The sequence below is a fragment of the Chrysochloris asiatica genome, unplaced genomic scaffold (genome assembly GCF_000296735.1).
Source record: "Chrysochloris asiatica unplaced genomic scaffold, ChrAsi1.0 scaffold00135, whole genome shotgun sequence".
Classification (NCBI taxonomy): domain Eukaryota; kingdom Metazoa; phylum Chordata; class Mammalia; order Afrosoricida; family Chrysochloridae; genus Chrysochloris; species Chrysochloris asiatica.
Window position 1 is genome coordinate 3,111,661 of NW_006408653.1, and position 13,645 is coordinate 3,125,305.

At 36.9% G+C, this 13,645-nt stretch overlaps 1 protein-coding gene across 1 annotated transcript in view; it reads right to left on the bottom strand.

Moving 5' to 3' along the window:
* The window catches only part of VPS8 (vacuolar protein sorting 8 homolog (S. cerevisiae)), a 389,175-nt gene that overhangs the window by 212,182 nt on the left and 163,348 nt on the right, over positions 1–13,645 (bottom strand). Inside the window, exons 29-32 of the mRNA XM_006869833.1 lie at positions 12,627–12,709; positions 11,994–12,078; positions 10,809–10,907; positions 2,244–2,333 (exon numbers count right to left, since the gene is read on the bottom strand). Of these exons, the coding sequence (XP_006869895.1) occupies positions 2,244–2,333; positions 10,809–10,907; positions 11,994–12,078; positions 12,627–12,709 (357 nt within the window). The remainder of the gene's footprint in view (positions 1–2,243; positions 2,334–10,808; positions 10,908–11,993; positions 12,079–12,626; positions 12,710–13,645) is intronic.

Here is a 13,645-nt window from a genome sequence, read left to right on the forward strand (position 1 = left end):
AATTCCCTGGTGCTTGTCTTATGCCTATGTCTTCAGTGTACACTGGACTTCTTCCTTTAGTACCACTGGCTACTTCTTGAAAAGAATGAACGTCGACCATTTCTTTTTGGCACAGTGACTGCATATTCCTCCCATCACCTTTTGATGCTTTCTGTGTTATTCGATATTTTGTCTGTAGATTCCCTTCAATATTGCTGAGTGTGTTCCTCTCTTTTGGTTTTCTAACATTGGATCTTTGTACATTTCATTGTAATAAATTTGACTTTTTCTTCTCTAGCTGCCCTTTGAAATTTTCTGTTCAGCTCTTTTACTGCCTTATTTCTTCCATTTGCTTTAGCATATCTATGCTCGAAAGCAAGTTTCAGAGTCTCTTCTGACATCCATTTTGGTTTTTTCTTTCTTCTTTATCTCCTTAATGACCTTTTGCTTTCTTCCTGTATGATGTTTTGGCTGATAATGTGGAACTGTTCTATACTGTCTCTTCCCACAGATGTAGTCCATTATGCACCCTCATACATACAGGCAATTATCAGGTCCAAACCTGTATTTTCTAACTTCCATACTTTTAAGTTCTTTCATAACTTAATCTAATGCCACATCCACCATCACCCACCCACCCCCGCCCCCAATCTTATGCTTTTTCTAAATATTCATGCCACCACATGCCTTCAAGTCTTTCCATAGCCCAGAACTTTTTATCTGGAATGTTCTTCCCATTCTCTATCCAGAAAACTGATACCAATTATTCAAGACCCACCTCAGGTACCTCTGAGAATTCTTACTGACTTTTTTATACTGCCATCTCTTCCCACTGCAGGTCCATATATCTTTAGTGTAGCTCTTATAACAATGAGTTGTAGTTAGGCAAGTGATTCTCTACTACACAGGGAAAATTGAAGGAAAGGTAGTATTCTTATTTGTTCCACTAGTACACTATACTTCAAAGTGAGGTAACGTTAAGTATTTAATGAATAAATTCCTATCTTTGTCTTGCTCTTATGCCAGCTACGTTCCAAACACTGTTGTGGTTTCCATCTTGTGTTATCTGTTCCTTACCAGTATTATTGGTACTTGAGAAGTGTACTTCACTTCCTTGTCATTATCCTGTTGCCTGCTACTTACACTTGTGGCTATAATGTTGTTGTTAAGAGCTGTCGAGTTGATTCTAACTCATAGCTACCCTGTGTAGTTTCTGAGGAATGGCTGGTGGGTTTGAACTGCTGACCTTGTGGTTCACAGTCCAGTACTAATTCTATAGCGCCACACCAATTAGTAAAACTCATCACTGGTACTGCCAGAGAACTCCCACTCCTTACTCATCATCATGGTTAGGATCCAATGCAACAATCAGACCTGTGCACAAATGGAATATGGTCACATCATGTCACAAAATGGAAGATGACTACATTATTCCATAGCTGCCAAACCACTAAGAATCGGGGCTCATAACTTCAACCCTCACATCCAGTGTCACTTTCACCTTGTACTTGGGCATTCATGACTTCCAGATATATATCATGAGTGTGCAAAATAATCAAAGAGTAGATTTTTTTTATTATTATCATAAATGCAAAATAGTGGATAATGAGAGAGCTGATAGGTGAGGAGTAGGTGTACTGATAAATGGAATATTCGAGTCACTAAATAATATTTCATATTGAGTTTGTCAATATTCAAAATGAACACAGCTAAACTTTTCCAAGAAAAATTCTCAACAGTATTAACCCAGTTTGAGGATGACAAAGGTCTGAATGAATAACACGAATCTCAAAAAGAATAATGCTGTATAGTTCCTATAGCAAAGAAAACAGAAGAAAAAGATGATCTTGAGTTGACTGTGATTTCTGGAATTACAGGTAATAGTTTCAAAAATGTGGCATTGAAGTTAATATATTTCACACACAGTGATCAACTCCCTTATTTCCAGACTCAGAGCAACTGGTATCATATTCACACACACACACACAGTGTAGAAATTGTTATTAAATAGCAACCGCAAATTGAAGAGTACCAGTGTGGCACTATGGGATAAGCACTGGACTACTAACTGCATGGTCAGAAGTTCAAAACCACCAGCTGCCCCTTGGGAGTCCTATCCAGGGTTGCTATGAGTCAGAACCCACTCAACAGCACTTAACAACAACAACAACAAGTTGAAGAAACAACTAAGATAAACAATTCTTAAAAATTCATATTGTCTTGCCACTAGATGTTTTTTCCTAATACAGTTTTGTAATATTTACCTGAAGTTTTTTAATGACTGTTTCAATCTGTCCAGAAAAGTGGGTAGCAACCAGCTCTGCAGCTTTACAGGGCTTGAGGGATACCAGTTCCTAGAGTTAAAGAAAAAGACAAAATTATCTTTAATGTTATATTTAAATAGAATATCCATAGAGGTGTGTTTACCTGCCTCTGCACTGTTATATGCTTCTACATTGCACTTCAGTAGATCAGGATATAAGGATCCACTTAAAGGGTGCATTGCACATGAGCAAAATTGGAAATGTGCCATATTAAAAAAAAAATTTCAATTTTTTAAAAAAGTCAGAATTCTTAGAAAATAAAAGTACTACAGCTCTGGACTCAGGCCATGATCTTCACAGGATGAACAAAAGGAACAAATGTTCCCAAATTCTCTGTCAGTGAAGTTCACCCTTGAGCTTCAAAGTAATAACCTGAAGAAATGAAAATGAGAGTATGATTGTAATTTCTCTGGCTACAAATCCTAAACTTTTACTTCTAGTGCCTGGTGGATTTAGAAACTGGAAGTTTCTCGAGAAATCAACTTCAGGTCATTTATCTTAAGTGAAATTAAAATGAGCTCTGGTAGAGTAGTGGTTACGAATCAGGCTGCGAAACGCAAGGTCAACAGCTCGAAACTACCAGCTGTTCTGGGGGAGAAAGAGGAGGCTTTCTGCTCCCATAAAGATTTACAACCTCGGAAACCCTGTACAGGGTTGCTATGAGTTGGAACCAACTCCACGGCACCTAACCAACATAACCAACAACTGTAATCAGTGTTAATAAGATCTATTACTGTCAAATCTAAGACTTTCAATCTGCCTACTGACTATTCTTTTCTTCTTGAACTTCTCTCGTCACTTGGTTTCTGGGGCCTACTACTCTACTCTTCCAACTGCATCTTCCCTTTGTGAGCAAATAAATCATGTTATGTAGCTAAAATGCAAAGACCAAATATAGTATCTAATCAAACAAAACATAGACAAGTTATTGTAACTGCAATATTCATTATATCTCTAAAATCTTTGTGTTAGGTAGTATTTATAAATTAACATAAATTTACTCACACAAATAACTACAGTCTGTACTGCTTTTGCAATACTGTAAGAGATAAAGTTGAACTAACCAATATCATAAATGAAAAAGCAGCTATTACTACAGGTCTACAGATATTAAAAAGATAATAAACTATAATCAATTTATGTCAGAATTTGTTAAAAAATGACACAAAATTGATAAATTCCTAGAATGCTTTAATTAAATAAATGATTCAAGAAAAAAGAAAACCTGAATTAATTTTTAGTCATTAAAGAAATTGATTGAATCATCTAAAATCTTTATGCAGAACTCTAGTCCCAGTTTCACTGAAAAGCTCGTTTCCATTTAAGAAAGTAGAAATTCCAACATTAAATACCCTCTCCCACAAGAGTAAACATGAATGTTCTTCAGCTCATTTTATGAGGCTAGCAAAATCTTGACACCAAAACAAGAATAAAAGAACCTTGAAAATTCTACATATATTATTTGATTACAAACACTGACATAAAATCCTATCAAACTAAATCAAATAAATAAAAATGACTATATCAGGATTAAATTCGACATATCTACAGAATTCAACATGAATAATATTTATCACAGAAAAATAATATAGGAGAAAAACAGCTACCATTCAAAATCCATTCATGAGCAAATCTTTAGTAAACTAAAATGGAAGGAAACGTCCATTAAATCCTTAAGACAAACATTGTACTTACGTTAGAAATGACATTTTAAAAAATACCATTTACAAGAGCATCAAAAAATATGAAGTTATTACAATAAATCTAACAAAGGATTGAAAATTTATACAGAGAGAATGTCAAAGTTTATAGAAAGATCTTGAATAAAGGGTTAGCCTAAATAGTCATACACTGGAAGATGCAATACTGTAAAGATGTAAAATAATTTCAAAATGATTGATAGATTTGATGTACTACCCATCGGAATTATAAGATTAAAAAAAAAAAAAGAAACACTTTGGTGAAACTTGGAAAGCAGATTCTAAAACGCATTTGAAGTGCAAAGGTCAAGAAAAGACAAGACCCTCTTAAAGATACTGTAATGGCTAAGGTTCTGTGTTAGCCTGATTAGGCTATACACACACACATTCACTGGTTTTGCTTCTCTAGAAAACTCAGCCTAAGACAGATACCAAGACTTATTATAAAACTATTACGTGGTTTTGATGCAGAGACAGACAAATGGACCAATGAATTAGAAGAGGGCCCAGAAAAACAGACCAAGTCTATAGACACTTGACATATATATTATAAGGATTGCACTATTTAGAAATAAGAAAATGCAATTTTTTAAAACAACTGTTCCTGGGACAACTGAAAATCCACTTATAAAAAAGAAAAATTAATTGGACCCACATCATAAATAAAATTGCTCTGAGATGGATCTAATACCTAAAAATGACAACTTTTTAGATGATAAAATACAAGGATATCCCCTTAACTATAGAGAACATTGTTCTCTTTGACAACTTGGGGAAAAAAAAAAAAAAAAGTACTCTTTAAATGAACCATAAAAGGACTGAAAGGAAAAGCCACAGAGTGGGAGAAGACAGTCGCAACATATATCACTGAAAACAGCTAGCATACATGCTATGTAAAGAACTCCTGTGGTTGACAATAGGTGCCATTGAGTTGGATCTGACTCACAGTGACCCTATGCACAGCAGAACGAAATAGTGCCTGGTACTGTACCATCCTCACAACCATTATGCTTGAGCTCATTGCTGCTGCCACTGTGCCAATTCATCTTGTCGGAGGTCTTCCTCTTTTTAGTTTATCAAGCATGATGTTCCTCTTCAGTGACTGGTCACTCCTGATAAGATATGCAAACTATGAGAAATGAAGTCTTGTCATTCTTGCTTGTAAGAAGCATTCTGGCAATACTTCTTTCAACACAGATTTGTTTGTTCTTCTGGAAGTACTTTTAATATTCTTCTCCAACACAGTAACTCAAATGCATCAATTCTTCTATGGTTTCCTTATTTACTGTCCAACTTTCACATACATATGAAGCTACTGAAAATACCATGACTTGGGTCAAGTGCACCTTAGTCCTCAAATTGACATCTTTGCTCTTGAACACTTTAAAGAGGGCTTGTGCAACAGATTTTCCTAATGTAATACATCATTTGATTTCTTGACTGTTGCTTCCATGGTTATGGATCCAAGCAAAATGAAATCTTTAACAACTTCAATCTATTTTCCATTTATCATAATGTTATTAATTGGTCCAGTTGTGAGGATTTTTGTTTTCTTTATATTGAGATGCAATCCATACTGAAGGCTCTGATCTTCATCATTAGTGAGCTGAAATGGATTGGTATTGGCCATTTTGAATCTGACAACCACATGGTTTACTATGCCGAGAATGACAAATTGAAGAGGAATGGTGTTGCATTCACTGTCAAAAAGAACATATCCAGATCAGTCATGAGCTACAACCCTGTCTGTGATAGGATAATATCCATGCACCTACAGGGAAGCCCAGTTAATACCACTATTATTCAAATTTATGCACCCACCACTAAAGCCAGTGAGGATGAATTAGAAGAATTCTACCAACTTCTTCAATCTGAAATTGATCAAACATGCAATCAAGATGTCTTGATCATTACTGGTGATTGGAATGCTAAGGTTGGGAGCAAAGAGGAAGGATCAGTAGTTGGAAAATATGGCCTTGGTAACAGAAATGATGCTGGAGAAAGCATGATAGAATTCTGCAAAACCAATGATTTGTTCATTTCAAATACCTTCTTTAGACAACATAAGAGATGACTATACACATGGACCTCGTGATATAGAATACATAGAAATCAAATGGACTACATCTGTGGAAAAAGACGATGGGAACGCTCCATATCATCGGTTAAAAAAAGGCCAAGGGCAGACTGTCAAACAGAGCATCAATTACTCATATGCAAATTCAAACTGAAGCTGAAGAAAATGAAAACAAATCAAGAAGAGCCAAAATATGAACTTGAATATATCCCACCTGAATTTAGAGGTCACCTGAAGAACAGATTTGATACATTACACACTAAAAACCGAAGACCAGAAGATTGCGGGATGACATCAACAACATCATACAATGAAGAAAGCAAAAAGACATTAAGAAGACAAGAAAGGGAAAGGTCAAAATGGATGTCAGCAGAGACACTGAAAGTTCCTCTTCAGAGTACAGATGCTAAAGTAAATGAAAGAAATGAGAAGGTACAAGAGCTGAACAGAAAATTACAAAGATCAGCTCGCGAAGATAAAGCCAAATATTACAACAAAATGTGCAAAGATCTGGAATCAGAAAACCAAAAAGCAAGAACACGCTCAGCATTTCTCAAGCTGGGGGAACTGAAGAAAAAATTCAAGCCTTGACTTTCGTTATTGAAAGATTCTCTGGGAAAATTATTGAATGATGCAGAAAGCATCAAGAGAAGATGGAAGGAATACACAGAGTCACTGTACCAAAAGGAAATGGTTAATGTTCAACTGTTTCAAGGAGTAGCATATGCTCAAGAGCCAATGATACCGAAGGAGAAAGTCCACGGTGCATTGAAGGAATTAGCAAAGAACAAGGTAGCAGGAATTGACAGAATAAAAATTGGAATCTTTCAAGAAAGTGAGGTGGCACAGGAGGCACTCATTCATCTCTGCCAAGAAATTTGGAAGACAACTATCTGGCTGACTGATTGGGCACAAATATCCGTATTTGTGCCCATTACCAAGAGAGGTGACCCAATGGAATGCAGAAATCATTGGACAATCTCTTTGATATCCCATGCGAGTGAAGTTTTGCTAAAGGTAATATAGGAACAGCTACAATCATACACTGACAGAACTTCTAGAGGTTCAAGCCAGATTCAGAAGAGGCCATGGAACAAGGGATATCATTGTTGATGTCCGCAGGATCTTGGCTGAAAGCAGAAAATATCAGAAAGATGTTTACCTGTGCTTTATTGACTACACAAAGGCTTTCGATTGTGTGGATCATGACAAGCTATGGACAACATTGTGAAGTATGAGTATTCCAGAACACTTAATTGTGCTCATGAGGAATCTGTACATGGACCAAGAAGCAGTTGTTTGAACAGAACGTGGGAAGACTGAATGGTTTAAAAATAAAAAAGGTGTGCGACAGGGTTGTATTCTTTTACCATACTTATTCAACCTGTATGCTGAGCAAATAATCTGAGAAGCCAGGTTATATGAAGAAAAACGTGGCATCGGGATTGGAGGAAGACTCATTAACAACCTGTGATATGCAGATGATACAACCTTGTTTGCTGAAAATGAAGAGGACTTAAAACACTTACTGATGAAGATCAAAGAGCACAGCCTCCAGTATGGATTACATGTCAATGTCAAGAAAACAAAAATCCTAACCACTGGACCAATAAACAATATTCTTATCAACGGAGAAAAGATTGAAGTTGTCTAGGACTTCATTCTTCTTTGATCAACTATCAACACTCAAGGAAGCAGCAGTCAAGAAATTAAACGATGTATTTCATTAGGCAAATGTGCTGCACAAGACCTTTTTTTAAAGTGTTGAAGAGCAAAGATGTCAGGTTGAGGACTAATGTGCGCCATGATATTTTCAATCACCTCACGTGCATGCAAAAGCTGGACACTGAATAAGGAAGACTGTATAAGAATTGATATTTTTGAGTTATGGTGTTGGAGGAGAATATTGAAAGTGCCATGGGTTGCCAAAAGAATCAATAGATCCGTTTTGGAAGAAGTGCAGCCAGAGTGCTCCTTGAAGGCCAAGATGGCCAAACTTCGTCTGTCATACTTTGGACATATTGTCAGAAGGGACCTGTCGCTGGAGAAGGATATCATGTTTGGTAAAGTGTAGGGTCAGAGAAAAAGAGGAAGACCCCCAACAAGATGGATTAGCCAAGTGGCAGCATCGATGGACTCAAGCGTGGCAACAGTAGTGAGTTTGGCCTAGGATTGGGCAGTGTCTCGTTCTGCTGTGCATAAGGTCGCTGTGAGTCAGTATTGAGTCGACTGCACCTAACAACAGCAACATACATTGTGATGACTTCCCTCCTTAGGCATTTCGTCATATCATTTATGCTACAAACAACACAGAAGTCCTCTGATTAAAAGTCTATGATTGTAATAGTGGCCTTGTTGTTGTTGCTGTTAAGTCCTATTGAGTTGGTCAGACTCTTAGAAACTCTATATAGGGTTTCCCAGGAGCTGCTGGTGGTTTTGTACTGCTGACCTTGTGGTTCTCAGCCCAGTGCTGATCCCACAATACCACACCAGAAGCCCAACAGTGGCCTTAAGATACAGTAAAAGGTTCAAGGTAAAAGAATGTATAGATGTCGGGAAAGTAGTCAGCAGAAATAACTGTTGTGCAGGTTTTCCAGCCTGTGTTTTCTGTTGAGTAAATTGTTTGCTCATTGATTATTTCATCACAATTCACATTATGCAGAGAGACATAGCTTCATTTCTGGATGTCTGGAGTCCATGTGTGCAAATGACTGCATAATGCAGATGATGTGAAATGAAGAATGAGCCATAATGTAGCTATGGAAACTTTAAGAGGATGATGAAAGGAAAAAAAACTACAAAATGATTAAAGGAAAAAAGGATAAAACTCAAAACAGAAGAACTTTTACGGGTTCTCTGGCAAAGATACATTCATCTTGCAGGGATATGATAGCATAAAATAAAACCATGTTCTCAATCCTATAGATGAAAGTGTGGAAATTACTGCTGACCACACTTCTAATGACCAATTGTACCACCTTTCAAATCAGATGTTTCATTTAAGATGTTCATATATTGGATCTTTCTAAACTTTACAATGTTAAAGAACCAAAATAAAATATTCAAACAATGTGCAATGCCTTCTCAAAGTTTCAGAGTTCATCCTTCTTATCATTTTTCATATGTATAAATAACCTTTAAACAAGTTGAGTAATCATTTTCTCACTACATCTCTAACCCATAACCAAAAGTTGTCTCTTCATTTGATCCTTGCTACATTAGGAACAAAAATTTTGCTATTTTCTCAACTAGGATTACTTCAGCATCTTTCCTTACTACTTTTTGTCAATTACCAGGGACCCATAAAACAAGATATATTTCAACAAAACTGTTGGCTCTGTTGGTTTCTCAGTTAAACAGTGTGCTATGTATCTAAATTAATCAAGCTAAACATGGATTTTTTTAACTTTTTAGTCTGATCACTGGAGTTCTGGTGTGGTGCTGTGGGATAAAACACTGGACTGCCACCAGCTGCTCTTCGGAAATGCTAGATAGGGTTGCTATGAGTCAGAATAGATCTAAGGTACTTAACAACAAAGTCTGGTCACACGCTCATCACATGTCTCTTCATTCGAGCATCTATATAATCATGTTATGTAAAAAGAGCTTTTTGCTTCAATACAGAAGTCAAACTCTTGAATTCTTATACAACAGCATGTATACACAAAGTCAGTGAGTCAGCTGACCGTAACTCGGTCAGAATCATTGTCTAGTTACACAAGGGAAGGAAATACATCAAAGAGAGCAACTCATGACAGTACTGTCTCTAAAATTTCATTGGGTGACTTATCATATATCAAAGTCATTTGAACTGCAAAGTTGGTGGTTCAAGACTAGAAGTACTACCAGAATCCATCTAAGAACCTTGTAAAAAGCCACTAAGACTTCAGTTAGTAAGTAACTGATTGAATATGGCCTATTTTCAGAAGTACATAAATTGCATACGACATAGGTTTTATGTATATAAATGTGGGATGGAATAAATTATATAAAATTACTATAATCTTCAAGTAGATCAGTTTAATAATATATCTACTACTGCTTAGTTAGCATAAAGTTAATTTGGGAAATATCCATTCAAATGGGAGAGTTAACATCTTTTTTTCTAAAAATTCAAAAACATAAAGACTAGACTTACTGATCTGATAGAAAGTAGCAGAATCCCTGTGGCCCTTAGATATCCTTTCCTTCAAGTCTGGAGCTCAACCCACCCCCGCCCCAGGGGGGTCAACTTTCAGCCAAACCTTAGACAGGCCTACAAAGTGAATAACACCACCAGGGAGGAATGTACTCAATTCAACCACCCTCAAAGTCCAAAAAAGGATCTTTTGCTCAAAAACAAATTTCAAAAGGCAAGAAGGGCAGGAACTGAGGATGAATAGAAATGGGGAGCCCAGGGAGGAGGTGGAAAGACTGCTGACGTTGATGGTACACAAACCATGTCACAAAACAAAAGCGTGTATACACTATTGAATGGAAAACAAATTTACTCTGTAAATGTTTACCCAGACTATACAACTTAAAAAAGTTAAACTACAGTCAGAAAATTTTAGGGTCTTCTCAAGATGCCAGTACTACGACACATGACAGGGAGATGTGACACAGCATATCTTAGAACAATGACAAGGCAAATGAAAATCAATTTTATGTTTACACACTCACTGGCTTGAGACTGCTCAATAAATTGGTTGGTTATGAAAAAAAAAGAAAAAGTTGTTCAGTCAGTACCTCAATATGATCCATTGCTTTCTGCCACACAGACTGCTTCTCCTCTGCACTGTGTCCAGGAATGGATAAGATATTGTGAATGTAATTAAAGACGTCTTCCTGAAGAGCACAAGACAATATAAGTTATCCATTCCTTCACTCAAGCAATATTAAGTCATTATCTACTATCTATACCTGTCTTGGTAAACATCTAGTATATGCTCATGGAAAGCCATTTGGAGGGAATTAACCGATGGACCGCTGATGCTAAGTACTTGTTTAAAGTTCAGAGTTGTGTTGTGTTATGAAAGTTCAGAGTAGACTCTTAAAAATTACAAACCTGCTCCAATTACTTTTATCTCACTCAATGACCTCCAAGAACCTAATGAGGGAATATTCTGGTTTTGTCTTTGGTAGTTCCTGTCCACATTCCCAATTTCATCTCAAATCATTCTTGTCCTTGTCTATTATGCTAAAGCTATGAATCAAAAACAACTCCACAGCATTAACACCAACAATCTGATCTTCACTTCTCTTCAGCTATATGATCTCTATTCCGTTTCTTGAACATGTAACAAATTTTCCCATCTCAAGGCCTTTGTGTATACTGTTGTTTCTCCTAGAGCACTTTTCCCTTCATTTTGCTTGGCTGGCTTCTTCTCACATTCCAAAACTCAGTTCATATGTCACTTCCTCTGAGATTACTTATCTTCTTGATCTATGTAAGCCAGTTCTCCCGTTAAGCTCTAAAGTTGTACCATATTTTTACTTTCCTAACACTTATCATAGAGTCATGATATGGTGCTGTAGGATAAGCACTGGATTGCTAACCACAAGGTCAGCAGTTCAAACCTACCAGTTGCTCCTTGGAAATCCTATACAACCCTATGAATTGGATCCAATTTGACAGCACTAACAACAACAACTTAAACATAATTTTAAATTATATATTTAGTTTTTTGTTTGTTGTTTGTTACCATCAGACTCCCTCACAAATATAACTGCAAGATAGAAAGAGCAGTATGTGGTTTAATTGTCAATGTATACTTGACTTAAAACAGGCATACAATAAAAAGCTGTTAAGAAAGAAAATCTCGTACCACTAAAATATGTCCAAATATTTCTACTGAATAGTTATTTTTACTCATTAGAAGGGGGTAGGAGGGAAACAGTAAGAAAAAAGGGTAAATCGGTCTCTTAACTTACCTCTCTCAGTGGGTCACGTAAGTAGCAATCAATAATTCTGTCATACTGGTGCTCTCGTTCATACATAAATTCACAAATTTGATAGCTAGAATGTACAAAGGAAATTGTCATTGTACCAAATAGGCAGGTGGTTATTAGCGTATTTGCTTTGAGATGCTTTCTCAAGCTTACAGGTTAGTATTAAGAGAAAATGAACATAGTAGATGTGATTTCTACTGTTAAATGAAAATACAGTATCTAAGTTCTGTTGTGGTGCTGTGTTGTAATACATTGGACTGAAAAGTAGGTTTGTACCACAAAGTTGGTGGTTCAAACTCACCAGCCGCTCCTTGGAAACCCTGTACAGGGTCGCCATGACTCGGAACCGATGCAGCAACACTTAACTACAACAGCAAGCAATGCATTAATAAGCTGAGTTTCAAGTTGTTGCTGTTAAGTGCTGTCAAGTGGCTGGTGAGTTTGAAACACTAACCTTGCAGTTTAAAATGACCTTCAGGTCCAGTGCTTATCCTACAGCATCACACCAGGAGAGAAATACAATTTAATAGTTCAATCAAATACAATTTAATAGTTCAATCAAATACAATTTAATAGTTCTATGAGAAACTAATATATGGCTTCAAAACAACTTACAACTCAGCTTTTTCTGCCATTCGGATGAGCCGACTCTCTTCAAATTGAACTATACCTCCAGCCTGCAGCAACTCTAAAAGAACCTGGACATGTAAAATAAATGCATAAAAACACTTTAGAATTTATTTCTTGCTACATCTTTAAGAATCCATTCAGTCATACAGACTATAACTTTTATTTTCTATGTATGTCTTCTTACTTCTTATAAACAAGGTGTTAGGTTGGCATTACAGTGTTGATCATATTATGTGGGGCATTGTTGTAAAGTACTGTCGAGACAGTTTCAACTCATTGCTGACCCTGTATAGGGTTTCTGAGAAGTGATTGGTGACTTTGAACCATCAACCTAGTGACTCAAACCAACCGTAAGGTCCAGTGCTTATCCTACAGCACCACACCAGGACTCCGTATTATATTATCTGTTGCTGTTGTTAAGTGCTGTGGAGTCAGTTCCGACTCACAGTGACAGTATATAGGGTTTCCAAGGAGCAGCTACTGAGTTTGAACCACCAACCCTGCAATTCAAACTGATCCTGCATTCCAGTGCATTATCCTGCAGTGCCACACCAGGACTCCATATTATATTTAAGTCTTATTTAAAAAAAAACAACCTGTTTTTCACACATGGAAGGAATGGCAAGTGATTGAAGACAGACAAACAAACAAAAACCCCTATTAGAATATTGAATTAATCCTGTCCTAACCCTCAGCACATAACCATAACCCTGTCCTAAGATAAAGAGGGAGTCCTGGTATGGCGCTGTGGGCTAATGCATCAGACTGCAAAGTCGTTTGAACTGCAAGGTTGGTGGTTCAAGCTCATTAGCTGCTCCTCGGAAACCCTACACAGGGTCGCTATGGGTCAGAATCGACTTGATGGCATTTAACAACAACAACAACAAGCTAAAGGGAACCATGGTGGCACGGTGGGTTAAGAGTTGAACTGCTAACTGAAAGGTCAGCAATTTGAGTCCACTAACCACTACAGGGGGGAAAGATGTGGCTCTCTACTCGTATAC